The 27,328-nt window shown below is 49.0% G+C and overlaps 7 protein-coding genes across 7 annotated transcripts; 5 read left to right on the top strand and 2 right to left on the bottom strand.

Annotated features, from left to right (window-relative positions):
• Nucleotides 1–3,309: 3,309 nt before the first annotated feature.
• On the top strand, nucleotides 3,310–3,680 carry PHYSODRAFT_336727 (hypothetical protein; the record flags this gene model as incomplete). The annotated part of the gene is made up of 2 exons (XM_009534329.1): nucleotides 3,310–3,438; nucleotides 3,510–3,680. The coding sequence occupies 2 exons, from the start codon at nucleotides 3,310–3,312 to the stop codon at nucleotides 3,678–3,680; spliced, it is 300 nt and encodes a 99-aa protein (XP_009532624.1).
• Nucleotides 3,681–10,630: 6,950 nt separating this feature from the next.
• Nucleotides 10,631–11,332, top strand: PHYSODRAFT_317433 (hypothetical protein; the record flags this gene model as incomplete). Its single annotated transcript, XM_009534328.1, has 1 exon — nucleotides 10,631–11,332. The coding sequence occupies one exon, from the start codon at nucleotides 10,631–10,633 to the stop codon at nucleotides 11,330–11,332; it is 702 nt and encodes a 233-aa protein (XP_009532623.1).
• Nucleotides 11,333–13,473: 2,141 nt separating this feature from the next.
• PHYSODRAFT_439351 (hypothetical protein) lies at nucleotides 13,474–13,869 on the bottom strand (the record flags this gene model as incomplete). Its single annotated transcript, XM_009534327.1, has 1 exon — nucleotides 13,474–13,869. A coding segment is annotated over one exon (396 nt), but the record flags the coding sequence as incomplete, so codon positions are not given.
• A 1,250-nt stretch (nucleotides 13,870–15,119) lies between these two features.
• On the top strand, nucleotides 15,120–16,198 carry PHYSODRAFT_258805 (hypothetical protein; the record flags this gene model as incomplete). The annotated part of the gene is made up of 3 exons (XM_009534326.1): nucleotides 15,120–15,164; nucleotides 15,341–16,114; nucleotides 16,184–16,198. 3 exons carry the CDS (start codon nucleotides 15,120–15,122, stop codon nucleotides 16,196–16,198), a joined length of 834 nt encoding a protein of 277 aa, XP_009532621.1.
• Nucleotides 16,199–16,350: 152 nt separating this feature from the next.
• PHYSODRAFT_514855 (hypothetical protein) lies at nucleotides 16,351–16,915 on the top strand (the record flags this gene model as incomplete). The annotated part of the gene is made up of 2 exons (XM_009534325.1): nucleotides 16,351–16,534; nucleotides 16,650–16,915. Coding segments are annotated over 2 exons (450 nt in total), but the record flags the coding sequence as incomplete, so codon positions are not given.
• Nucleotides 16,916–21,914: 4,999 nt separating this feature from the next.
• Nucleotides 21,915–22,381, bottom strand: PHYSODRAFT_515478 (hypothetical protein; the record flags this gene model as incomplete). The annotated part of the gene is made up of 2 exons (XM_009534324.1): nucleotides 21,915–22,046; nucleotides 22,118–22,381. The coding sequence occupies 2 exons, from the start codon at nucleotides 22,379–22,381 to the stop codon at nucleotides 21,915–21,917; spliced, it is 396 nt and encodes a 131-aa protein (XP_009532619.1).
• A 2,260-nt stretch (nucleotides 22,382–24,641) lies between these two features.
• PHYSODRAFT_361512 (hypothetical protein) lies at nucleotides 24,642–27,265 on the top strand (the record flags this gene model as incomplete). Its single annotated transcript, XM_009534323.1, has 2 exons — nucleotides 24,642–24,989; nucleotides 25,056–27,265. 2 exons carry the CDS (start codon nucleotides 24,642–24,644, stop codon nucleotides 27,216–27,218), a joined length of 2,511 nt encoding a protein of 836 aa, XP_009532618.1. The 3' UTR covers nucleotides 27,219–27,265.
• Between the last annotated feature and the right edge of the window lie 63 nt (nucleotides 27,266–27,328).

Here is a 27,328-nt window from a genome sequence, read left to right as displayed (position 1 = left end):
TCAGGGGTCGAAACCAACGTCACTTTAGATTACTGATGTACCCAATATCTAAAGGAAATTAATTTATTATGAAGGAAGCCGTGCCCAGTTTCCCATCGTGAAGTGTTGTTGTAGTATCCTTGAATTTACCGTCCGGCTACAACTACCACGGCCACTGCAATTACTAGCTTGATGAGCAAACAAGAGTGTACAGTACTTGATGTGCTTGAAACTGTAGCTCCTGCAAACCTAGGCACATGACGGGGTAATCCTACTTCGTTCTGCGAACACCTTATATCTCAAAATGATAACGTGGGCCGGTCCAGTTCAGGTGAATCCTGCCGGGTTAAGTGTAATCCAGTTTGATGGAAATGATTTGCGGTCCGGCTCGCCCTATTTCCGGTGCAATTAGTCTCCGCCCTGTTCATTTTACATGCGTGGTAGTGAGTTAGTTCTGCTGCATTGATCGTGTAGCTGGAAATCGGACCCCGTAATGGCGAGGTGATTAAGGAATTCGAAGCTGACTGGAAAACACGGTCTTCACATAACACCAATTTATCCTTCCTGTCTGCTTCAGTGCCACCGCCAAGGCTACACCATTGGGCAACACGTGCTCATGTAGAGGACCATAACACTTCGTTGCGCGACGCTTGTGCTTCTTGCATGTACTTGTCGCAGTATGATTAGGTGCAAACGCGCTAAGCAACGCGAGCGGGTCTGAAGTGAGAGGACAAGAGTTCGATTCATAGGTTCCAAGTGTCGTTTTCAAAAATAAGTTAAAGGATATATTTTAGTAACCGATCGGTGTCACGAAATTGAAGTACTTCAGCGATTTGTTTGCGTCCAGCACTTCCGAAACGCCTTTCAGCATGATGCACAGTAATTACGGTTAAAATAGGCGGGCATCCCAATAAAGTACGGTGAAAGCGACGGTTAGTCCCTTTTATGATATTGTTTGTGACAAGGTGGTGCTGGGTTGGCTTGAGGTGCAAATAGGCGTATTGTCGACACAATGCGTAAACAATTCGCGTATTTGCACCACAAGCCAACCAAAACTTTTGTGATGTGTGTCATAACAAACTGAAACTTTGTTTTTGTGCATAGACTAACACTTCGTTTTTGTATTGGTTTGGTCCAGTCTTTGTCTGTCCAGTGCGCCATATCTTCCGGCGATATGACAGAGTTTATGCACAAATCAAAAAAGTTCGGTTTGTTATGGCCTACCGTAGTAGTCTATACTGACTCTATATAGAACGTGCGGGAAGATTTGTACTGTGCAAATCGGCCCAACAGGCCATATCTGTCGTCGATATGTATAACGAAGCCGAGTTATTTTAAGGATGCGTAGTTCAGCGTGCTCTAATGAACTGCGGACAAGGTGGACCTTATTCGGCTCTACGATACGTTCTGGGCCCGGTTTGGAAGCGCCAAAAACAATGCTTCAATTGGAGAAGGGTGGATGTTGCTGGCTTCTGAGATGAGCAGAGTTGGCCGACAGGTACTTTCGGTTAATGTGTAAAAGGAATGTTGCACCCAACACAATACCTAAAAGCACAACCTGGAAGACTTTTGGTGAACAGCCTTACTGAACAGCCCCAAGTCTATAATAATAGTTTTTCTAGAAAATGTTCCACTCGTAAAATTTTAAAATATAGAATATATGTAAGTGAACAAATTTAAATTTCAGAGATAATAATGTTTTAGAGGTCCGCAAAATTAACTCATCGGGCACCATCGCGCTCAGCCTCGCGACAGCTAGCCTATACGAACTCGTAGGTCATCACTACTGCCATCACAACGAGATTTTCTACGTCAAGCCGAGCCATGGCGCCTCTTACGCCCAACCAGCGCCATGCCGCAACGTTTTAGCTGTTGAATGGGCGGTTTAGCCTCGTTGCCCCGCTACGTACATCTGTGACGCCTCCTAGCCCCAGTAACGTCAGCAATGACAGTGTATCAGACGACGAAGGCAGCTTCATTGTCCGAGGATTTAGGTTTGGTGCAGCCGCTGAGGACGGTGCAGGGAGATTATGAATTTGGCAAAACGCCGCATTAACGGGGCCACGTTGTACCTGGCTCAGTGGGAAGGGTATGAAAGTCTTAACCTGGGAGCCGCGGAGCATTTTGCTCCGCAGATCATCTGCAACTTCGAGCTGCAGTATATTACGTCCATCTGAGACTAGACGGGAACGGCGCCGCGTGCTCCGGTGTGGCGAAGCGGCTCCGCAAAATTTGCAGATCGCGGGGGTCCTCTTGCACACGGCGCCCGAACTGCCGACTTACGGAGGGGGTACTCCGATCTTCCGTGAAGTTGCTGATCCTCACCTTGTGTACCCGTCGGTGGGCTGGATCACTCTTCGGGTGATCTCGAGAAGACGCGCTTGGGGTTGAGTCTTGGACTGTCTGGCGGACAGCGGGGACATGTGGCAGCAACGCGGATATGCTTCACTCTGTGCCGGAGTAGTTGTGGCGGTTTCGATCTGGGGTTGTCTAGATCGACACTCGCCGGCCAGGTGTAATCTTGGCCTGGGGTTACCTTGTGGTCGGTGTATGACCTTCCTTTCCTTTCCTTGCTTGCTTGCCGCTTCCTCTAGCGGTGGGTCGAAGTGAGGGTTGACGGACGCTGGGCCAAGCTATCCTGGCGTCCGAGGTTCCTTGATCTTGGGGTATAAGTCGACTTGCGTAGCGTCGGGTGGGCCAAAGTATATCCCGTGCCCGGTAGTGCGGAGGCGAAGACCACTTGATCAGTAGAAGGTAAACACAACTCTGTCCAAAATGTTAACCTTGCCTAAGTCCTTGTCCCATCGTTCTCTCACGCTCCTGTGGTCCAACCGCATGCTCGCTGGCTCCCTCGGCCTTCGTGGTGGCGCCGACTCTCTGCTGGTCGTTGACGAAATCCGGATACAAGTTCATCATTCCTTTCCCGGGATCGACGTCACCCCTTCCCAAGCAGATATCCCCTGGTCTAGATCATCTTCGACGGGGTTCACTCTTCTGGAGGTCGGTGTCACTCTCGGGGGAGATCACACTTGATCTTGGTGGGTGGCTTCAGACTTCGGAAAATTCTCTTCTTGCTCCACCACACCGGTGTGAGTTGCCCGAGCGCATTAGTCAACGTCTTCGCGGTAAACAACTTATGCTTATTGTTTCCACATTATCACTACTAACACGTCACTATGGGGAAGCTCGCCGGACGCTGCGTCGCATTTTACAGAGATTTTCGGCGAAAGTAATAGCTATTCGTACCGGCCTAAAGGCTCAAATTGGAAAGTCAATACAATACAAATGTATTGAGCTCATGAAAACGAAGACGCCACTGCGGTCGAGCTTATGAAGTATCTTGAACTGAGTCAAGTAAGATCGCATGAAGCCAAGCGAATTGAAGACAGGAAGCTGACGGTCCTCGAGTACTGGCGCGGCTTGTTCCAGTTCTCGATGCTTCAGAAGATCACACTTACGGTCTTCTGCGCTAGTTGCTCCAGAGCTGCTGCTGAGCGCAACTCTCAGTTCACAAGTTTGTCCACTCCTAGGCTCGGAACCGTCTTCAGGACGCATCGGTCGATAAGCTTGTCTTCCTTTTCTTTAACGCCAAGAACTTCGACGCTGAAGATGTTGAGTTCTATGGCTTCATGGAGAACATGGCGGATGCTAGTTGTGACGAGGAAATCAACAACTGCGACGAGGAATTTGAGTACTACTAAGTCAGCTTGTAGTTAGGAATTCGCTTCATACATGTGCTTGACCCTATAATTTTAACATGCCCAATGTTCATAGATCATAATCATTGTAGATAATTTGATAGTGCGCGACGATACTTTAGAGAACCGCATACCAAAACAGAGTTCTATCAGAAATATTTCTTTCTTGCCTAGTCTACATCGCCGGTATGAATTCTTTGATCGTGTTGATGTTGATGGGTATCCTATATGCCCCTTAACACTTTAAAAGCTCTTTCTCAAACACCATGTATGAAAAAAGTCGGGGAATTCGAGGTACATGTATACCATTCCATTGACGCGAGTCCTCGTCCGTCTCGCGGCCAAGATAGCGTGGATCGAGCAAGTACGCTACACCGTGTACGTCGCAGTAGATGACGTTGAAGCGATCTTCGCGGATCCAGGTGATATCACCCAGTTTGCTAATAGGCATCACCGTATCGCAATATGGGAGCTCCAAGAACATACGATAGACGTCAGATGGCGACTTTGCGTTCTTCTCAAACGCCTTTGGGAACGCCGAAAGCACATCTAGCAGTTGAATATTTTTTTACTGCACAAAGTCATGCGCCACCACCGTGTCGTGCGCAAGGGGTCGCGTGGTTTTCTGCTCTTTGGACCCGAATTGGAAAAATCCTGTGAGTTTACAAACGCATGAAGAATATTCTCAGAAGCCTTGATGCTAGCGAAGCAGCGCTTGATCGTACCCCAGCGTGTGTCGACGGCATGCTGAGGGCCACCTTACATCCATCTGCTGCGGGTGATGAAGCTCGTGCCTCAACTGCTGGCCCTTATTGAGAAACCTCGCCAACTGATGGCAGTCCTGCTCCATCTTTTGAGGTCAAGGCAGCTTGGGGACAAAGTCCTTCACCACAAGGTGCAGCGCGTGCGAGATGCAGTCATGGAAAGCATAACCTGGTACTCCTTCTGACGCGTGGCCAGACGCGCAGGGTTATCCATACCACTGCAACGTAGCGGATGAAGGGATTCTTAGCCATCACACAGCCGCGAGGAAGCGTCGTGCGAGGTTGAACCCGTGTACAAGATCTCGAGGAAACGGCTAACGCCTCCTCACGCAGGACACAGGCAGCCCATTGACGTCCATTCAGGCATCAGTAACGAGGGTGCGGTTTCGATCCCGGGGCTTGAGCATCACAGTTGCGCGGGCCTCGCCGTAGCAGTTGTTCAACAGCGTTGAAACCAGCTGCTTACGGGAGAGAACTTGAAGGCGTAAGCTCCCCAAGCGCGGCTGCAAGACGTACGTGTGGTGTGCTGCATTGTTAAAAACCATGTCGGTGCTGCAAAACCGGAGGGCGAAATTAAGCTGGAACGCAGCAACCTTGACCGGAGAGATAGCTGGGCGAAAGCAGGCGTGCATGTTCGTTTGAGGCAATTCTTGGCCCAGTGGCTCGACATGAGTTTTCCCGGATGTGTGAATAAGCTTCTCACACTTCTTGTAGAGACAACGCCGCCGGAGACGAGGATGTCGTTCCAGACAGTATCTGGAAGGCGGCTTCTGCGGCAAGCAGGATCGTCAAAACCCGCCACGCGACCACCAGGGGGAATGGCAACCAGCATAGCGCTAATGAAAAAGAGGGAGGGCAAAATGATCCGAGGACGGCAAACTGAACTGGACGGCGGTACCGGCGCTTAATGTGCCAGTAGGAACGGCAGTGCCGGTGGCTCCAGTTGTAGGGGTAGCAGCAGTGACGACAGGGGTATCAGGGGCCAATGAGGTCAGAACAGCGGTCGGGACTTGGTGGTTGGGGTATAGATCGCAAAAGCCAGAGCGTAGCTTCAAATGGTGTCCGCGTTTAACATGAATACAAACCTGTTGGCAACGCTGGCAACGGTCACAGTAGCAAGTAGGGCGACATGAACCATCCATTTTTTTACTTCAAATTGAACACCACCCATTTTACCAGCCCACCCGTAATAAAATAATTACCCATTCACCACAGCGCCGTAATGTGGAGTTTTGGCAACGCTGGAGATGAGCCGTCTTCACAGTGAAACCATCTACATGCAGCAGTGCAAGAACAAGGTAAACTCGCAAGTGAAAGCAAAAGGTAACCTCATTTCACAAACTACTGCGTGCCAGAAACAGTGAAACAATTTTAACAAACTCGGTTGTGTTCTGTAGATCAAGTGACTTAAGCGCAAGTGGGCCGAGTACAACTCGGACATGCGTGCTACCGGCAACGAAGAGACCCCAGTGTTCGAGGTAAATGAGCTTATGCTACTGATAGAGTACTGGTCGAGGTAAATTGCGCATTGATGTAATTGATTGTAATTATATTTGCAATTGGTGTATTGCTCTTATGAAATGAACGGATAGACGCTTGCTGACACCGAAGTGGAAGCTGGAGCCTGTAGCGAAGATGTTAACCCTGATGTTAGCGGTTATACCATCCATTAAAGCCGATAGAACGCTTAATGGCGATGCGGGTGCCATCCATAGCGCTACCACAGGATACCCCCCCCCGTCCCCTCCCCCAAAGCTGTACGTTTTGTAGAATACAGCAACAAAGTGAACATGCAGCATCTCAAACCACAGCAGCACACAACTGGTTTGCGATCGGCGTAAGTGGCGACATCCCCACGCATCGGTTCAAAGTACATCAAATGTTTTAGAATGTACACATTGTTACGTACATCACGGCGCATCAGAAACCCACAGGCTAGCGCGTACATGTCTGCATGATTAAGCACATCAAAGCGGTTGGTGGTGGCATTGTCAAACCTTTTGGTCGCAAAATGCACCGGAGAAACTGAGAACCACATGCTCGATGTGGTTCTCGTTTTTTTTAGCAATAAACATAAACCTCTATGTATGGCCAATCGAAGACTAGGTTAAAGTTGGTCGCGCAAGGAGAACCTAACCAGCACCAGAACCGCTCAGACAAACTAGCTCCTACTTCATTGGTCCACGATAATATGCGCGTAAGGTTTTATGTATTTTACACAACATGTTTTTATTGGCTAAAATTATGAATTTCCGTCACCATCGACTAATCGCCAAATCCTTCTCATTGCTAATTCTAGCCAACAATTCCCGAACAATGCACACGCCAGGGGCCAAGTGAGAGAGGGGAGATCACACCGCGGCGGGGGGGGGGGGGCATTTAAAAGATCTCGAAACGGAGGTCTCTGAGATCTGGAGCCAGCGCCTTCCGCGCTAGTGGTTCCGCGAAAGCCGCGAGCCCTCGGTCAAACTAAACTCTTAGTAGAGGAGGTAGCTGGGCTCATCCAGGACGTCCCTATGACGAACGGCAAACACTGCGTTGCCCAGTAGCCGCTACGGGCATACCCCGCGCAACACAGTGTTACGCAAGCCAATAATACAAGCCTAGCCTTCGCCCTGACTCACGTAGGAAAAAAATACACAACAAATTTTGTATCTAATTTGTATTATAGGGGGTGAGACTTCAGAATGATTCACATGTATTATAGCAAACTCTACGCATAACTTTTTCTTAAAACGCCATCCTAAAAGTAGCATAAATATGAGCTGTGTCCTGATTGGGCAAAAATAAATTGCTGAATGCGAATCTCAACCGTGCAAGCAGGAAAAACCTCGTTTTTATTTGAGGCTGTAGCTCTCACAAATCAACGCTTTTGCAGTAATAGCATAATTTCGATCGTATTTGTTTTGTGAAACATATTGCGTGCGTCTAAAGAAAAAAGCAAAAGAGCTTTCTGCGACGAACTACCTTCATCGACATGGCTTAAAGAGTATATATTCGATTATATTCTTGCTAAATCGGTTGTACCGCTAACCACAAAAACTCATAAGCAGAACCTCTCATACGAGGTGGTTGCCGATTTCGTTCTGAAAGGAAACACCACCCTATATCACCAACTTCCTCAGGTCTTGCATGATCCTACTTTTGTGAGAGGACCATGTCCGTCTCCATTCTGTGGGGCATCAATGCTCTGTATTTCCGCGGCCGCCCTCAAGCACAGATAGCGCTGGCTCTTACTTAACTTTATCCATGCTGACTTTACTCTTTATCAGCTTGTAAAGTCTCGCGACTGCCGCTTCTTCGGTCATCTTTCGTTCAGCGCTCCAATCGGCGCATATAACAATGCCGCATACAGGTCACCTGTGCTACTAGCCGGCGGGAGGACACGAAAAACGTGCCAATTACATTCTCAAATCGAGCAGAACCATGCGCAACGCGACCCCTAGCTCTCCACACTTCGATCGCTTCCACGACATCGGCGCATCAAGGAGATGACGAACTTCTCGTTGCGCGAGTTCAACGAGCTTTGGCTGTCCGTCCGTGACTTGTGTAGTAGTCAACTTTTATGTGAGATGTGGTAGGGTTCGGAAGTCAAGGTGGAATCATTTATCTAATTTAAATGTATGCTGATCATACATGCATCTACTCTACAAAATCCCTATCAAACATGTTGTATGTTGAGCATGTATGAGTACCAAAAACATTGTGCGAAGAATGTGTACGGCGAATGGGGAGGGGGGGAATCAAAAAAAATTCGCTAGCCACTACCATCTCACGATTGTTATGACTAAATCAATCAGGAACGCACAACGTGGCCTTGTTCAAGTCCAACGAGCCCTTTCACTTGCGAAGAGGCAGGAGTTGCCCATTGGCGAGAGCCTGTAGGTCAACGACCCTCTGCTAGAGATATATTCAGCTAAATGGGCGATATTGGCAGACAAGGGCTATCAGAGGTTGGTCGACTACGTCCGCTACATCCACCCCAAAAAAAGCACAGCTCTAAATCGTACCGGCCAGCAGAAGGACGACTAGTTGTCAAACGATAGCGGTCTGGTTGACAATTGTTAAGGGCGTTCAAACGTTCTGTGGCAAATCACGATTGACAAGTACCACTGGAACGCAGACTCGTACGATGCCATCTTATGCATGAGGTCGCTCTAGCCAACTTTCACATCTGGATCAATCCTCTCTGCGTCCAGAACGGGATGTGGTTCCGCCAGTCGCAACACCGACTAACTCAAATAGGTTTGGCGCTCAAGAAAAAGAGGCGTATGCAGCAGCAAACGTACCGCGCACAGAAGAAGCGTCGTTTCTCAGCGATCTAAGCGGAGAAGAAGAAGCGAGCGAGGACTCGTTGACGCAATACTCCTAAGAGATATGAGTGCACTTGGAATCTGAATTGTGTATGCATTCAAGATAAATTCAATATTCCCGTTGATACCTTGCGTTTCCCGAAAAGCGAATTCTGTTGATAAAAACTATAGATCCTTCCGATTAATCTGGTGTTTTACGCATAAATAGGTATCTCGTGTGATTAACCCCCCCCATTCACCAATACATGCTCAGCATACATACGGGCTTTGGCGCATATATGCCGAGCATGTATGCTATAAATAGGGCATGTCCTATACAAATCACTTAACTAATCAACATGTATGCTGAGCATACATGCACCTACTCTATACACCTACTCTATACAAAATCCCTAAGTAAAACGGTCCAGTGCGACACACTGTCAATTAATGACCGAGTCCCAGATGTCCCGATACACGACGCCTATTGGTTGGAATAATCTTAGAAGACTCTATAATCTAATAACTGTGTATAAAATTGACCTGCTAGTGGGAAACTGGTGTCACACTGGATCCGAGGATGCATTTTATTGTCCACTACAAGTATTTATTAGGTCACCTAGGGAGTTGGCCGGCGCCTTAGCAAAGAAAATTTGGCGATGAACTACAGATTCTCGCGAAATTGTTCTTAACCCCCCCATTCACCGTACACATTCTCCACACAATGTTTTTGTACTCATACATGCTCAGCATACATGTCATTTGTTTACAGGTACCATATTTTTTGCTTTGATATTATTTTTCCGGCCCCTGGAGCGGACCCAGCTGTTGAAATCTCGATGGGAGTCCCATGTAACAATGTAGTTTCATTGCGGAGCCGACTGCGCGCCGCTGCCTCCTGAAGCAGGCGTCTATCGTTTGCCTCTTGAAAATCCCTTCCACTTGTGTCTTGCTCAACAGAATTATTAAATAATAATAGTCTATTATAGGAGGAATGAAATTTTGACCTCTCCTATTGTCACGTCTAGTAAATATCTTACGATACCAGGAACGTACACAGCTCCAAGCTGCTGACGAGCAACATCACCAATTTCACGATAACCCTGGTTTATTTCTTTGTAAAGAGCGCTAGTGTTAAGATGGATTTTGGTGGGTGAAATATCTCTTTTTATTATCCAATAAGAAAAGTACCGCACATTTACTAATGTGGCGCACACTATATATTTGCCGAGGGATGTCATGAGTGGAGGAGGACGCATGGAATGACCACCGAAGTCCCCCTCACTTCGAAACTGACGGCCTATCTACTAAGGGGCGTTCTTAACAGAGGTAGATCGGTATCACCGTACAACCAAGGTCCACGTGTGCTAGAGACGTGCGGGTATCACCGTGCAACATGCAACGCTCTGATAAGAATGAAGTGCATACGTTCATCTGATTTTTAATGTCATATTTCACATTTGCCTTCAAGCGAGAATCTCGCTCCCTTGCACGCCCGGACTGGCGCTCTCTCTGAACCATGGAGCAAGATCTAGATGACGACTCGGACGAGCGCACGCGGTTTGACTTTGACTGGGCTGTGGAAGGTGATCTCCTAGCCTGGAGCGACAGCGACTCGGATGGCGACCCATTTGCTGACAATCTCCTTCCCTGGAGCGACAGCGGCTCAGACGGCGACCCCTTTGCATGGAGCGACGACGATTCTGATGGCGAGCTCCTTGGCTGAAATGACAGCGACTCTGAAGATGAGTTCATGCTAGACGGCGCATTCATATGCTTCACAGCTGCGGCTGCTGAGTTGAACACTCGCGAGACCTTTTACGCTCGCCAGCGCATGATATGGTCCGAGCATGTACAACGGCATCAGCGAGAGAAGACTTTTGATCGGGCTTATCGCATGGATGGAGCCCATTTTAACCGCTTGGTGGACATGCTGAGACCGTCGTTGAGCGTAGACGGTGTGATGTCAACGAGAAGAACTGGAGTTGCTCCTATATCTGAAGAAGTTGTCCTACACTGCACGCTCCGCTACCTTGCTGGCGGTTCGTATCTGGACATTCGCGATGTAGCCCAACTAAGTGTGGCTTCCTTTTATCGCTGTTTGAACAAGGGCATCTTTGCTATTCTCAACTGCACCGAGTTGGCTATTCAGCTTCCTACAACCCCAAGAGAGATTGAGTGCGCAGCAGCCGAGTTCGCAAAATCGAGCTCAGAAGGTGTTTTGGACGGCTGTGTTGGCTGCGTTGATGGCATGCTTGTCCGAATTATTACACCAACGCGGAAGCAAGCAGGTGGTAATGTTCGCGCTTACTTTTCGGGGCACTATCATCACATGGGTCTCAATATCCAAGCTGCATGTGATCACCAATGTCGCTTCATCTATTTTGCTGTCGCTGCACCTGGTGGATCCAGCGATTTATGGGCTTTCGCAAGAACTAAGCTGGCAACGTACGTGGGCAATCTTGGTAATAACCGATATTTTATCGGCGATGGAGCGTATATGCCTTCAGAGCACATGCTCACGCCCTTTTGGAGGAACGGGACGGCTGAACAGAGCGCACGACACGTTCGACTTTTACTTAAGTCAGCTGAGGATTAAAATCGAGTAGACGTTTGGAAGGTTCAGCAACAAGTGGAGATGTCTCAACTATCCTCTTCAACTGAAGCCCAAGAATGTTAGTCGAGCTCTGATGGCTATGGCTCGACTGCATAACTTTTGCGCTGACCTCCCAGTAGAATTCGCAGTTGCTGAGGCAAGAGAGAACACGGGCGTTTTTGACCAGAGCCGTCTGGCATACTTGCCGAGCGATCCATTGGACCCACAAGCTTTTAGCACTGCTGGTGTATCCGATGTGCGTGACAGACTTGTACGCTTCATCCAGAACGCGTCTCTAAGCCGATCCCACCGCAACCTCGTTCGCAGGACTTCAGAGAACGAGTAGGCACCCATATCTAACGTGTTGGTACCTTATCGGTTAATCCACAAAATGGTACTACTAGTATGAAGGTATCGTTGACCCGGAAGTTCCCCAGCAAGGAGTTCTCATGCTTCTTTATTTAGTGTTTCAATGTCACCTTGTGCGATTCGCGCAGCGACACGGTAACCGGGATCTTGATTAGACTTCGCGTCTGCCGAACAACTCGCACTGCTTTGATAGAAGTCAACATGCTCAGCTTTTGCGTACATCGAGATCGATTCACTGCATGACGGCGTGGACTTCAACTCGACCAACATGAGCGCGCGCTAGGCCGCTCGGTGAGGCGACTCCACAAGGCCACGAATCTCGTGGAGAAAGCGCCGAGCAAGGACATGCTGCTCATGAACCAGGTGCCCGAGAGGTGGTCGTGGCGGGTCAACTCGTATGCCCAAGGTGCACCAATTGTGGTCGAATTTCTTCAACGACAAAAAGACAAGCATGTCGACCAGTTCGACCACGCCCGTCACATACGGCGCTGTAATACACTCAGCCGTCTTGAGCGGTGACGAATCATCGAACATGTTGCAGGTACTGCTACTGCTGCCTCTGGTATTGTCTATGGGGCGATGGGGAGGTGCCGTGGCTACTCTAATCGCGCGTTCTCAACGTACGCGGATAACCAGCCGGTGTGTTGATCCAAGTGTTGGCTGGGTATCACTCTCGGCAATCAAGAAAGGTGCTCGGCGACGGTGACAAACTGCGCCTATAAATCGCTCCATCAGCTACTACAACAATAAGTGTTTTTTGACCAGGACAACAGCATGAAGCAAGGTGCAGATGCTGGCGCCCTGAGATGTATAGTTTAGTCGCTGTGACCCGCGCGAATAGAAGCGCTTCGTCATTTTGCTTTGGGACGACTGCAAACCCCAAACAAGCCACAACCTCTAATGGAGCCTGAACTGGAGGCCTGGCGCGCACAACCTTTTGCACTCAAAATGTACGGACTCGACTGTGATTTTTAATGACTATCGGCACACGTGGCCGTCAACCACGCCAGAAAACCTACTGGGCGACGCATCCTGTCGATGGATCTCTTGTTGCGTTGGCTGTTAGAGCTGTGAGGCATGGCGAATAGCAATATAACGGAGCTGCACACGCTAACAAGTCGGTAAGATTGTAAAAGTCAAGAGGATACAACTCGCTAGAAAAATACAGACAGCAAAAGCACATCCACTCGGGATACATTGATCTCGATCGGGAACTAAACTAAACCCTCTGACAATTTCTGCTTCTTTGCTGACAGGATCGTGGCATGTGTGGGTTTTGCAAACCGGGCTCGAACCTGGCCAAAACCAACAGAGGCGGTAATAGCACTCTGGGATCCTCGGTTTTCCCATCAAATTAGATCCTCCTTCACTTTCTGCCTCTTTGCCGTCAGAATCGCGATTTCCTCTTCAAGATCTTGAAGAACTCTTGGATTGGTCTCACGACCTTGGAGCACGATTAAAGACCGGATCCGATCGCCGAGGAAAGTATAATATTTCGTTGCTGCGCTCTTCACTTCGTTTTGAAGTCTTCGCTTCATGTAATTCGATCGGTTCGATTCCTTGTTCTCCAGAAAGCGCATTGTGAGTTCCTCCGTTTCTTGCTTGCGCATTGCAAGGGCTACCCGCCATTCCTGATTTCCAAAGTCCCGGATCGCTTCAGCTACGTCATTTTTCTTCCTGCGGTTTGCGTCCGACCCCGTTTCACGCTGCGATGTCTCGGTGCTCTCGTAGAAAACGTCTTCGGGCAAGTCACGATTCACAGCACCGACGAGCTCACGCTTGATCTGCAGGTGCATATGAATGTAAAGTGCATCCAAACGCCCGTTGCAGTACTTGTAGAAGTCCTTGTCGTTTGTGCCAGTCCTGGTAAAGCGGATGTGAGCTTGGCGGTAAGCTCCGTGTGACGATCCCCAAATCTGACGGAGTTGCTTAATCGAGTGCTGGACGATGCTTGCAGGGTTGATACAGGTGGGGTCCAATGCAGGGTGGGCTGCAATCAAATTATCGAACTCCTCCTCGGGTGTGCAATCCAAAAATGCAGCAGGAACGTCCTCCCAAAACTGCTCCTCCGCAGATACGGCGGCGTCGAGATCAGCACGCGTACGCTGGTCGTAAAGGGCGACAAACCGAGGCGCAAAACGACAGGAAAACAGAATGTTAACCAATCGGAACGGGCACTACACTTGCTTCGACTCGGGCTCGCGGCGCTGTTGCATCTTGTTCTCGAAAATACGCCCGTAGATCTTGTCGTTCTTCATCCGTTGAGCGATCAGGGATAAAAGCACAGCTTTAAGTTTGTTCTTGTATCCTCGAATGCCGCTCGCAATACAAAAGTTACGCAGAGCAATGACTTTCGTTTTTGTAGGCGGCTCCCCTCTTATCGTTGAAATGACTGGGGCTTCTACCTGTTTCCCATCACGCTCCACCGTCTTCGTTAACCACTCGAAATCCTTGAAACGCAGCTCCGTGCCTTCAGCAGTCTTTCCTGGCTCTTGACCTTGTTCGTCTTCCTGATCCGAGCTTCCAATTGCGTCTAGAACTCGATATTGCAGGCGCACTTGCTCAGAGATGGCGCCCGACTCGACGGAGATTCCTTCGTGGTCCACTTCATGCGAAGAGGTATCCGGATGCGCATCGATCTCGTCCGTCGTACCAGGGCATTGAACCTCGCTAAGAGACAACGGAGTAGCAGTATCTTGGGCGAGGGCAAGTGAGCATGTTAACTGCGTGGAGCTGCTGAAACTCGCATCTTCGCTTGTTTCAGAACTGGCCTCCCGTACGTTGTCATTTCGTACAGACTGGGTCGGAGATGAAGATGCCGTAGACAATCTTGGCCCGCTGCTAATAGAGGAGACGGAGAATGCAGGGGCAGGGCCGTCCCCTCCCCCAGCTACTACAGCGGGGGTGGCAAGTGGCATGTAGGCCAAACTAGCAGGGGAGCAGGGAAACCAATGCAAACTGGGGGGATGACGGAGACTCGAGGAATGGAGGTACTCGCATCTGCAACGAGGGAATTCAACTGCAAAATTTCGACTTTCCCCTCCGTACAACCGTGAACTCTTTCAACTTTGACAAAGTTCATATGCTACCTCCCGTGCAACCTCGTGATACCTTGCGCCTTTCTACGTCAGGGACGATTACGCTCGAAAGTTGTACGAGGTTGCACGGATACAACCAAAATCTACCAATCTACCTCTGTTAAGAACGGCCCTAAGTGACTAATATTTCAGATATAGTACCGAAACCTCCACGCACGATGAGCACAAGCCAAAATAAGGGTGGCTCAACTCTCGCGCTGGAGAAGTTCATGGGAAGGACGGAAGGGGGGTATCCGATGTGGAGGGATAAGTTCATAACCTACATAGGTACGGTTGACTCGGCGTATGAGCAAACTCTGCTCGATAAGGATGTGGGACCAGCCATGGTGAAGATGGTGGACTTCCTAGAGGCTCACCCAGAGAAGCCGGTGGTTTCCATCACTGAGGAAACAACTAAGGAAGAGGCGAAGGAGATGCGTTACGGTTTCGAGCATTGGGACAGGGCTCATGGCGGGTGTTGAACTTGTTCAATCCATCCCAAACCAACACGTTCCTCCAAGGACTACCTGACACGGTGTCTAGTATGAGGTCTTGCGATATCTAGAAGGAGCTCGAGGTCAAGTATCGGGGTGGGGATGCTGGTGGAGTACTCGTGCTGCGACGACAATGGGACCGATCCCTTGCCTCCAACTGGGACAATCTCGGAGACTTCTTCACTAAGCTGAAGAAGGCGCGTAACGAGATCAACCGGAAGATGAGCACGCTGGTGGGCAAGGAGATGGTGACCGAGCACTGGCTGTGCATGGAGGTGCTGGCTCAACTCCCAAGTATGTTTTGGGGAAGCAGCATCACCATGACGGAGGAGGAGTTTACGGTGGAGAACGTTGAAGTTAGCCTTCGGGGTATCTTTGGAGATGAGTCGAAGAAGGAGATCATGGATCTCACGAACAAGCGGTGCTCAGTGGTGCTCAACGTGGCAAAGAAGTTCACCAGGAAGAAAAGGACGCATGATCAAGCAGAGGCTCGAAGCTCGGGCTGCTACTACTGCTTCGAAGATGGCCACCGCAAGAAGGAGTGCCCCGTCGTGGCCAAAGATCGCGATCCAGAGCGAGCGGGTGGTCCACTGTTCCGCTCGAAAATCCGGACGGCGCCGAGCACGAAGAAGAAGCGAGTGATGGCGGTCAAGAAAGGAAAGGCTGCGAAGAAGCCGGAGGCAGCTGGGGACGAGGAAATGACTCAAACTGAGTCCAATGAGTACGAAGACAAGCTGAAGAAGGCAATTGAGGAGACGGACCAGTGTGCGTTCAAGGAGCCGCTTCCCGTGAGTGATGGCGATGAGGAGGAGAAGCCATTCACCCAAATGGACATCGACAATGAGGTACGAGAGCGCTTTGGGGGGTATTTTCCATGCTAAAGCAATAGGAGGTAACTGACGACCTGTGGGTAGTTGACACAGGGGTAGGAGCCGCTATAAGTTCTGACAGGCGGTGGTCCAGCCACCTAGGAAAAGGTAAACCTCAAACGTTCGAGTAAGGGAACCGGAGTACCTCAAAGAGTGCACTTCAATGAACAGTGAGATTCAACATACTCAAGCCTCAGGGTACCTACGGTTGTGTCTCAATAAAGAATGTTGCCTTTGATAAAGAGTGTGGTAGTAACTTGCTGAGTGCATACTACCTTGCTACACAAGGATACCGGCATATTCAGGCGAAGACGGGCGAATACCTGTACTTCCTGGATAGTAATAATCGATTCGTGTTTGCTGCTGTAGCAATCGATGAGGTGTACTATCTCCCAAGTTGGCGACTTCGTGATACTATGAAAGTACTAGCGGTCAAAAATAGTAATCCGGTGTTAATGCAATGAAAAAATGGTACTTGCGTTTGGGACATGTGGGAAAGACCGACTGACAGATATTATGTCCGGTGAGATAATCGATGGGGCACTGCGCCTGGCAAGGAAGGATATGACAAAAGTTAACTTTATTTGTCGTACATGCGCTTTAGCAAAATCAAGGAGAATGTCTTACCAGAATATGATAGGCACAAAGGCAACCCTGCCTCTCCACAAACTTCATCTCGACTCACTGGAAAAAATGAAACATGAGGGGTTATATGGTACGGCAGGGTTTCAGTACGCATTATCAGTGGTGGACGATGCTACCGCTTATAAGTGGTAGTTTGTGCTGAAATCACTCGAGGAGGTGGGAAGCAAGTTAGCTAATCCTATTACACAACTTGAAAGGCTATTTCCATACAAAGTCAAAAAGATCCGAACTGATGGAGGTACCGAGTTTGTAAATTTTGTGGTCAACAGGTACTGCGCTAAGCGAGGTCTCTTATTCCAAAGATCGAATGTAGACTCACAAGAAGAGAATGGGTCAGCTGAACGGGCACAGCAAACAATTGTGGACCATGTCCGGTGTGCTCTGGCTGGATCTGATATGGCTGCGAAGTGGTGGCCAGAAGCTTTAATGTATATGGCTGCGGTGGCTAACAGAGTGCCTGCTGCACGACTGAAGGGAAATACACCATATGAGGCCTTATACGGGACAGAACCAAATGGGTTAGCACTAACGATAGGGGGAAGTAAGTGCTGTGCGCACATACCAAAGTCCAAACGGGCAAACAAGAAGTTCAGTGATCGCGCTCTGAGTGCAAACTTTTGGGGCTTTCCGAAAATTACAAAGAGTATCGATTAGCCCGGGACGTGAAGTTTGACGTAACTTCCACGGCCAGCTTAATTGTCCGGTCTTTTCCATCGGCCAAGATTGAAGTAAGTGAGGACACAATCAAGGAGATATGTGGGTTAGGTAAGCGAGCGCGAGACTCTACTACTAATGCGCCGGCTAAACAGAGACGGACTGAGGAGCCCTCAACAGCAACTCCAATGAGTACAGGAGTATTGTACTGGCCAATATAGTTGAAGCCGGAGATTATAACACGCGGACGCTCGCACCGATAGCTTATCTATTTTTAGGCCCAGGGACCTCAAAAGACCCTCAAAAGAAGAGCAATTATCTCAACTACGCACAACAAGAGTGTAGCGCAAGGCACCAGGGCCTAACGAATGGATGTTGGCCTGAAAGTAAATGACGATGAGGGAGTTGCCGTAATCACTATGAATGAATCTTCGAACCTAACAATGAAAGGAAAGCCTGAGACGATGCGGTAAGCGCGCGAAGTGGTAGTTAAGTGTATTGGGCCCGATGTGAGCAGGGCGTTTCGCGTCAGGAGCGCGTACCAAGTCCAGCAAACTTCCTCGAAGTCGTCGCCGAGGCATCCTTCGGATACTTAACGGTACATATCAATTACCTGTTTAAACTTGTATTTTCTCCCGGAATAGCGACTACCGCAACACAGCAAGATAAAAGATGCTATCCATGCTTGTCAAATCAAATACAAATCCGATGCAAACACGACGGTATGTTACAAAAGGGAAGTTGGCAATCTCAGGGCGAATGTGAACAAGTCGAATCTGACACCAGAATCGGAATCTACGGCGAAAATTACCCCTTATATCTAACTATCGTATATGGAAAGTTACCATCTTCTGGGAGAAAAATGACTCCGAACTCCGGCTTCAACTATTATGACCAGTACAATAGTGGGAGCCCAGGGTGATAGTGAGGTAATACCCCACCCCATTCCAAGGCCTCGCCGCAAACGAAGACCAAATACTCGATTAAGAAACTATGTTGTGGCCATCAACAAAGTCACAAGAAACATAAAGGTGATACCTATTCCAAGGTCAATCAAAGAGGCTAAACGAGGGCCACATGCTGAACAGTGGGAGGCCGCCCTCCTAGTTGAGTACCGAGCACTAGTCGAGAATGGTACATGGGAACTTGTAAAATTACCCAAAGGGCGGAAATTGTTAGGATGTCACTAGGTATTTGACATAAAATACAACGCTGATGGGGCTGTCGACAGGTTTAAGGCCCGACTGGTAGTAAGAGGAAATACACAAATTCACGGTATAGACTACAATGAGATTTTTCCGCGGTCGCGAGGTATGAGTCGTTGCGCTTGCTACTCGCTATAACAACTATTAACGATTTACATGTTCACCAAATGGATGTGGCCACAGCGTTCCTCAACGGAACGTTGTTTGAGGATATTTATATGCAACAATCTCACGGGTTTCGGCATGGGGATGGCTCGACCGTGTGTAAGCTAAAGAAGAGTCTATACGGACTCAAACAGGCTCCGCGAATTTGGTATGCGCTCATCAACAAGTTCTTGGCGCAACTAGGGTTTTCCCGGTGCAAAAAGGAGTTCTGTTTGTACCGGCAAAAGTGGGAGGTAAATGGAGAGTCGCACATAGTACTAATCGGTGTGTACGTGGACGGCATTACTATTGCCGCGAGTATTATGATACTCATGGAAAAAGTTAAGGCAAAACTTGCGTCACAGTTTACTATGTAGGACTTAGGCGAGGTTCACTGCATCCTCAAAATGGAAGTTAAGCGAGACAGGGCTAACCAGATCCTTAGTATGTCCCAACATAAGTATATCATGAACTTACTACAAAAGTTTGATATGACTAAGTGTGTCCCAGAGCCAACACCTCAGGCCAAAAGTGTAGTACTAGAAAAGGAAGAATATGAGTCCTGAGCAAATAGCAGCTCCGCCATTCGATTACAGAGGTTTAGTGGGGTCTTTGATGTATCTTGTTCGTGGAACATACCTGATATAGCAAATGCTGTCATAGAGCTAAGTAAGTTCCTCTCATGCTATAATAAGAGCCATTACAGGGCAGCCCAGAGAGTACTAAAATATCTGAAAGGAACGTCGAAGTATGGGCTTGTATTCGATGGAAAGTTTAAGGAAGTAATATACGAGATATACACAGACCCGAGCTGCGCGAATGCAAATGAGAACCGAAAGTCAGCTACTGGGTATGTCAGTATTATGGCAGATGTGTGTATTACTTGAAACAGTTCGAGGCAAGATACTGTAAGTCTCCACATAGCACAGAGGGAGTCAAAGAGAGCGAATGGTTGTGGTTTCTATTGGAGGGGCTGGGCTTTAAGCAGAAGCAACCGATAGTATGCTGGTGTGATAATAAAGGAGCCATTACTATAATAAAGGATCCAGCTAATTATGCTCCAACAAAGCACACTGATATTAAAGGGCTTTATGCAAGAGAGGTACATGACAAAAGACGAATAGTAGTTTCGTACTGTAGTAATAATGATATGGTTGCGGATGCCCTCACAAAGGCACTGCCACCGAAAAGTTGAGGAGATTGATGGGGGTCAAAGACCTAAGTCTTCCCTTACCACAGTAACAAAGCATGGTTGCATGAAGCCACGGATACTTTATCGTTTGGTTATGAGAAACCATCCGGTTTATGAGCGTGTGTGCTTTCGCTAGTACGCATTGAAGGTACTTCATGAGGTCAAGATCCACCATGCGGCTTCAGGTTGAAGTGAAAAGGTATTTTTGGGCCAAGGTTAAGGGTAAAGACTTATGCGGTTAAGACAAGACAATAAGACGCAACGTTATCATACTATTAGGGCTTCCAATATGCTTAGGCTCAATGGTTAAAGACTACGACACATCACGGTAACATGATGCAAACGCAGCACGAGCCAACTTTGACCGCATCTGAAAAGGGAAGGACTAGGTCGTCAATCATGCTAAATGAGAACTTTGCTCTAGCGCTCCCCAAACAATGGAGTGGTGGTACCGCAGACCGAAGTCTGGGCGTTGTAACTGCGTCTGTCCTAGCCTCCGGAGGTTTAAGTGCGGCCATAGGCGCAACGTCGGACCGATGAAGCTTAAAGCAAAATTGAAAGTGCAGAAGAAAATGGCCTGCAAAAGGTGGAGGTGCAGCTAATGACAGCCTTGATAAGAATTAATTTAGAGGCAGAAGTTATAAGACATGCCAGAAGTCATATGAAACGATGCTTACTGGACGGCAATTTTTGGTTTAGAGTATGTTCTCGGCTGTAATAATAATCAAATGTTATGCTAAATTTTGTCATGTAGTGAAAGGTCGTTAAAGGTAAAAATATGTTTTCTGGCTTTACCTAAAATTATGAGAGGAATGAATGCAGTTACCAGCCGTCCTAAGAAAAATTGAGAGCTGCAACCAGTGAGGCAGTCAACTCGGCGTGCAAGCACACGTTAAACAAATCAAGTGGAGAAAGTACAGACAACGACTTACAAAGCCGGCACGCTGAATAGTATCCTCCTATATTAAGTTTCCGCTGACATTAAAACCCGGCAGAGTTTTGGTTGGACGAAAAAAAAATCAACTGTACAAAACCCAGAAAATATCCATGTGTTTTGAAAAAAGAAGATGCTATTATCAGATCAACATCTCAGGATACTTAGGAATTGCTTTTTCAAAGCTACGAATTACGGTGGTTTCCGCTAATTCTTCCCAGGCCGCAATTGTAGACTTAATTGCACGGAGGCGCTTCTCCTTTGCAGTGCCTCCTGCAACACCCCAACGTCGAGCGGTTGACAAACCGCCGTCGTATTAGGCGGGAAAGGCACCACTGCAGCGTTCGTTTCTTCGTTAACGACCTGCTGTCCCTCCTCCGAAACATGTGAGTCAAAATTATCAAGGAGGAGGACAGCGGGTCCATCGATTTCATGTTTTAACACATTACTCACATAAAATCTCCATCCTTCCGCGTCCATCCAGGCATGCTCCTGGACAGTGTAGTAGTGACCGGGTGGATAGTGTGGCAGCTCGTCGCTGTCGATGTCGCCGCCGAGCTTACCCCGGATGATGAAGGGAATTGGCAGCTTATGCCCTAAAATATATAATACAAAATGTGTTAGCATTAAAATACCCAGTTTCAGAATTGTTAAAGCAAGAAAAAACGTACCATCACCGCGAACAGTAAGAACTGCTATCATTCGGCCAGTGTGCTTCGTCATCTTGGTAATTCGGGCAGGGTCCTTGCGGCCTTTGACAGCCCAAAAACGTGTCGGCGGCATATCAAAATTGATAGCCGTTTCATCCTGTCGTAGGGCACCACGTCGAGTACTTGTTCCAAAGTTCAATGGAGAACTCAGCGCGTTTCTCGAGCAGCTCCACTGTCGGAAGCTTGGCTTCTTGGGGCTTTTGAGACGTGAAGTCATAACTAAATAAAAAAAAACATCAATTGAAAGAATGATTAATCGATTAAAATTTAACTTCACACCATGAGAAACAATTTACCGTTTGCAAATGCGTTGACACATTTTTTCTAGCGACTGCTCAGGGCTTTTGTGGCTGTCCATGTAGCTTGCACACCACTCAGGCTCTAGTAGCCACATGTAGTCGATCATTGCATGCGTCGATAGGGCCTACAAAAATAAAAGCACGCACAATAGTCAGTATTAAGTCGCAAAAGCACGTACTAGAATGGTAAACCGACCTTTTCGTCTGTGCGCGTGCCCTTCATAAATGTAACAAGGGCTGGGACGCTAGGAAATATTTCCTTGCGTCCCTGCCCCTTCAGAGTTGGCGAACGCGAGTTTCCGCGGAAAGCGAAAAGCCTGTCGGCTTGCTTCCACCATCCGAACACAGTTCCGCGGGGTCGCCCGAGCTGGTACGCAGCCTCGTCGACGCCGACTTGAATTGCGAGCTGCGCACCTTCACGCTTCTCCTTGATACTACAGCGCTGTTGTTTCGGCGCCATTTCGACAATGAACCTAGGCTTTAGTGGGCGAGGTGGCGCGTTTTACAGTGGCCAACCGATTTTATCTAAGCTATGATTTGCTAAAATAAAAGCATAGTTCTGCGTTTTGATTTGCTTTAACACAAAATAATTATGTGAACATATGTCTGTCTTTTTTCTACTAATGCCGGCTTTTTGAGTCTGCCGGCTTTGTAAGTCGTTGTCTGTAATCAGAGGGTAAACAAGGGACGTGTTAACAGCCGTCATAAGACTGGATAGGAACACCGTGTGTGCTAAGAACGGTCCTCAGGGCCCTTTTTAACAAGGGAGAATCGGTAGTAGCGTACTACAAAGCGAGTAGGGGTGTTGTAGACGGAAAAGGTGTATATTCCTCTAAAGTGCTGGGAACGAAGGAGAACGGGGGCGTATTTGGTTCCATCAGATTAGACGATCGCTGTGCTACTATTTAGCACATAGACATCGTTTATGGAGTGGTTTTTGTCCTAAGCCGCGAAAAAAAGGTGAGAGATCACCCGTAAAACAGGTAATTACACGAATAAATTAAAATAGCACGAAATCCATGAAAGTAAACTTGCACCTCAGTGGTCTCTGTGCAAAACTGATTACGCACTCCAAATCCGCAAAAGGTGTACGCTACTACTTCCTCCGGGTTTAAAAGGGTGCAGAATTTATAGAGAAAGTTTAAATTTTACAAGAAATAGGCCATCTTCATACGCCGGCACAGCTTCGCCATTTTGGAGTCGATTTCAGCCAAACTGTCAATCTTCAAGCGTATGAATCGCCCCCGCCCTCAAATAAAAGCCTTAGGTCTAGCAAGTGCTGCTGTACAGTAATATCTTCTATACCAGGTGAGTATTGCTTCAAAAGCCACAGCGGCTTGTGCCAGCACCAGGATCCCCACCTGGGATTTGCGGAGGCTAAAATCCACGATTAAGTACGAAAATGAAGCTTAGCGTTTACTCTTTTTCATCATAACTCAGTTGTTTTTACGCTTTTTAAGTGATCAAAGACGAGAGCTAATCCCAAACCGTTCCGCATCGAATGCAAAAATTCGCGGTCCAATCGCATATCTAGAAAAAAGTTACGGCGGCGAGAAAATTTATCCTTCACTGTTTTCCGACCGGAGGAAATACTAAATACTATCGATTCTCCCTTGTTAAGAACGGCCCTCATTAGATATGATATGAGATAGAATGTACTTCAACTTTTAGTGGAGTGTTAAGATGGATTTTACTGGGTGAAATATCTCTTTATATTATCCAATAGGAAAAGTACCGCACATTTACTAATGTGGTGCGCACTATATATTTGCCGAGGGATGTAAAGAGGGGAGGAGGACGCGTGGCATGGCCACTGAAGTCCCCCTCACTTCGAAACTGACGACCTATCTACTACGTGCCTAATAGCTAGTTCCCCAAAGCGTATTACTATTGTGTATTTCGGTCATTTTGCCGAGTCCTACGTTGAACTTTGGAGGTCAGTTAATCTGAGGTTGGGGGTCTCTAAATCTGAGATGCAAATCTCGGACAGTCCGATGAGCGGTCTCCCGGGGGCTCTCCGTTCAATGGACTCCGGTTGGAGTAAGCAAGCTTTGTTTGGAGAAGCAATCAGTGCTGGGGTCCGCGAAGGCAAAGGGCGAAGACTTCGTTGTTTAATGTATCGACCGCATCGCGCTTACCTAGGTTTATTCTGCGTCTGGCATACGCCGTATTAGAGTCAGCTCGTACGGAAGTCCTGACAGAGGACTTGGCAGGAGTCCTTCGTAAGACCTGAAACCCCGAATGCCGTGAAAATGGGCGACATTCGGGCTTTCGGCTGTTTGTAGGACCTACGCAAGTGCTTCCATCGTACTAGCAATTCCTGGTCCTAATTCCCAACGAGGGACCTGCTAATCTGCTCCAATAACTTAGCCCCATCTCAGTAGGTAGCTGTTTTACACGTCCGATTTGCCAAAACAACTGAAAAGCACAATGCTACTGTACGATAGCCCTACCGCAAAGTTAAGCTTTTTTATTTCCTACATGTTGCAAACAATTCTCACTGGGGTTGCTTCGCAGGCGCAGGGGGTGCCCGTAGTTAGTGGAGGGGAAATTGAAAGGGAGTTTACACGAAAACTCTCATACTGTATCCCAGCCTTCACAGGATCAGTGCACTTTTCTTTTGATCTTCCTTGCTCTTTGTGAACTGGAAAAGTTGCAGTTGAAAAAGAGCAATATCTGAAAATGCTTTTCATAACCGAAATATTCGTTTGCAAAACGAAATGACCGACCAACGGAAGCGACGGCGCTCTCGGTCTCGCTCGCGCTCCGCGAGCAAGCGCCCGGCCGTCGGGCTGGACGAGGAGCAGCGTAAAGAGGCCGAGCGTGTGGCCGCCATCGCCCGTCGCGCGGAGGAGCGCGCGGCCGAGCGTAAGGCGAAGGAGAAGCAGGAGGCCGACGCCAAGACCCCCGAGACCAAAAATGCGGCGGCTGCAGGCGACCGCAAGCTGCCGCTGAAGATCGGAGAGGCCCCCGCAGCTACCGAGGAGGCCCCAGCCATGCCCAAGTTCCGATCCAAGGCGCAGCGCCAGAAGGACGCGCTCGAGAGGCTGGAGAAGAAGCGGCAGGAGGTGGAAATGCACAGAATATTGTGCTAATATCGTTTATTTTTTACTTATAATTTATTATTTTTGTAGATGGACAAGCAGCGGAAGGAGGCGGAGGACGCGCGACGTCAATTCCTGCAGCGTCAGCGCAGTGAACGGGACCGGGAGCGAGGCCGAGGATCGAGATCTAACGGAGACCGTCGTCGTGATGACAGAGCTGTGGCTGATTCCAGAGACAGAGGAGACGCTCGACGTGGAGCAGCGGACTCTTCTTCGTCGAAGGTTGAGGGGAAACCGGCGCTGTTGGATCCGAGCGAAGCCAAGGCTCTGCAGGCTCTGAAGGACCAGTACTTGGGCAAGACGGTGAAGAAGAAGAAAGTGGTGAAGGCGAGTGAGAAGTTCTCGAAGATCTTCCAGTTCGACTGGGAGGCCTCGGAGGACACGAGCACGGATCTGAACCCGCTGTACGCGAAACGCATGGACGTAAACTTGCTGTATGGACGCGGATACCGAGCTGGTGTAGATATGCGAGAGCAGCGCAAGAAGAACTCGTTCTTGGAGGAGCTCAGCCGCAAGCGGCAGAAGGAGCAGCAACTTGCGGATGAGACGGACGGCAGTTTGACGAGTGAACAGATTGCAGCTAGAAAGCAGGAGCGTGAGCGCGCGCTGCGCAACATGCAGGCTCGCGAACGGGACCGCATGCAAGAGATGGCTTCGCGCGAGGCCAAGACGATGGGAACGCACTGGTCCGAGAAGTTGCTGGATGAGATGAAAGAGCGTGACTGGCGTATCTTCCGCGAGGACTTTGATATTACGCTTAAGGGTGGTCGTGCACCGAATCCGCTGCGCAAGTGGGATGAAGCTGGCAATCTGCTGCCGGATGCTGTATTCAAGGCCATCAAGGATCTGGGTTTTGAGCGTCCGTCACCAATTCAGATGCAGGCGATCCCCATTGGTCTGCAGAAGCGTGACATCATTGGTATTGCCGAGACTGGTTCGGGTAAGACTGCAGCCTTCGTGATCCCTATTATCGCGTACATCTACTCGCTGCCACCTGCGATGGTTGCGCGTACTGGTGAGCAAGGCCCCCTCGCTTTGGTCATGGCACCGACGCGTGAATTGGCGCTGCAGATTGAACAGGAAGCCATCAAGCTTTGTAAGTACACGAGTGTGGGACAGCCTGAGAAGCTGGGGCCCATCAAGACGCTGTCTGTCGTTGGTGGTCAGAGCATCGAGGACCAGGGATTCCGTTTGCGCGAGGGTGTGGATATCATCATCGGTACGCCTGGCCGACTGATGGATTGTCTGGAAAGCCACTACCTGGTGTTAAACCAGTGCAACTACGTGGTGTTGGATGAAGCCGATCGCATGATTGATATGGGTTTCGAGCCGCAGGTGGTGGCTGTGTTGGAGAACATGGGATCGTTGCTGAAGTCAGAGAACGAAGAGGAGATGGAGCAACAGCTCACGTTGGCTAATGGAGCTCAACCAGGGGAAGAGCTGCAGCATCGACTCCGCGTCACTACAATGTTCAGTGCTACGATGCCCGTGGAGGTGGAGCGGCTGGCCAAGACGTTCCTGCGGCACCCGTCCATCGTGAAGATTGGTGACGAAGACTCGGGCAAGAACAAGCGTATCGATCAGCGCGTGTTGTTCATGAACCCGGGCAAGAAGCGCTCCAAGCTGGTGGAGGTGCTCCGGGACATTCTCAGTGCGCAGTCGGTTCCGTTGCCGCGGTCCCGTAAGGAGAAGGTTGTGGATGGCGCCAAGATCATCGTGTTCGTCAACATCAAGAAGGAGTGTGACTCTGTGGCCAAGTTCATTTCGAGCGAAGGTTTCCGCTGCACAATCCTGCACGGTGGCAAGACGCAGGACCAGCGTGAAGAGAGCCTCAAGATGTTCCGCGAAGGCTACTGCGATATGCTGGTGGCGACGGACGTGGCTGGTCGTGGTCTGGATATCCCGGACGTGACCCACGTCGTAAACTTCGACCTGCCGTCCAAGATCCAGAACTACACGCATCGTATCGGTCGTACCGGCCGTGCCGGCAAGGACGGTGTGGCTATCTCGTTCCTCACGGACGACGACGAAGAGATCATGTACGACCTCAAGCAGTACCTCGTGTCGACTGAGATGCCCGTGCCGAGTGAGCTCGCAAACCATCCGTCTGCGAAGGCGGCTCCGGGCGCTCGTGACGAGAAGGGCAACATCATCGCGCGCAGCAAGCGCGACACTGTCATCTACGCCAAGTAGGAGCAGTCGGCAGCAAACACGAAGCCAAGGCATTGTTGGATCTTGTTGACGGTTGTTGGTTTTATTGTTGTTAGCCTCTGTCTTAAAGTCTTCCACGAGTGCGCACCCTC

Source organism: Phytophthora sojae (assembly GCF_000149755.1).
Source record: "Phytophthora sojae unplaced genomic scaffold PHYSOscaffold_7, whole genome shotgun sequence".
NCBI classification, from domain to species: domain Eukaryota; phylum Oomycota; class Peronosporomycetes; order Peronosporales; family Peronosporaceae; genus Phytophthora; species Phytophthora sojae.
This window is presented reverse-complemented; position numbering and strand designations above follow the sequence as displayed.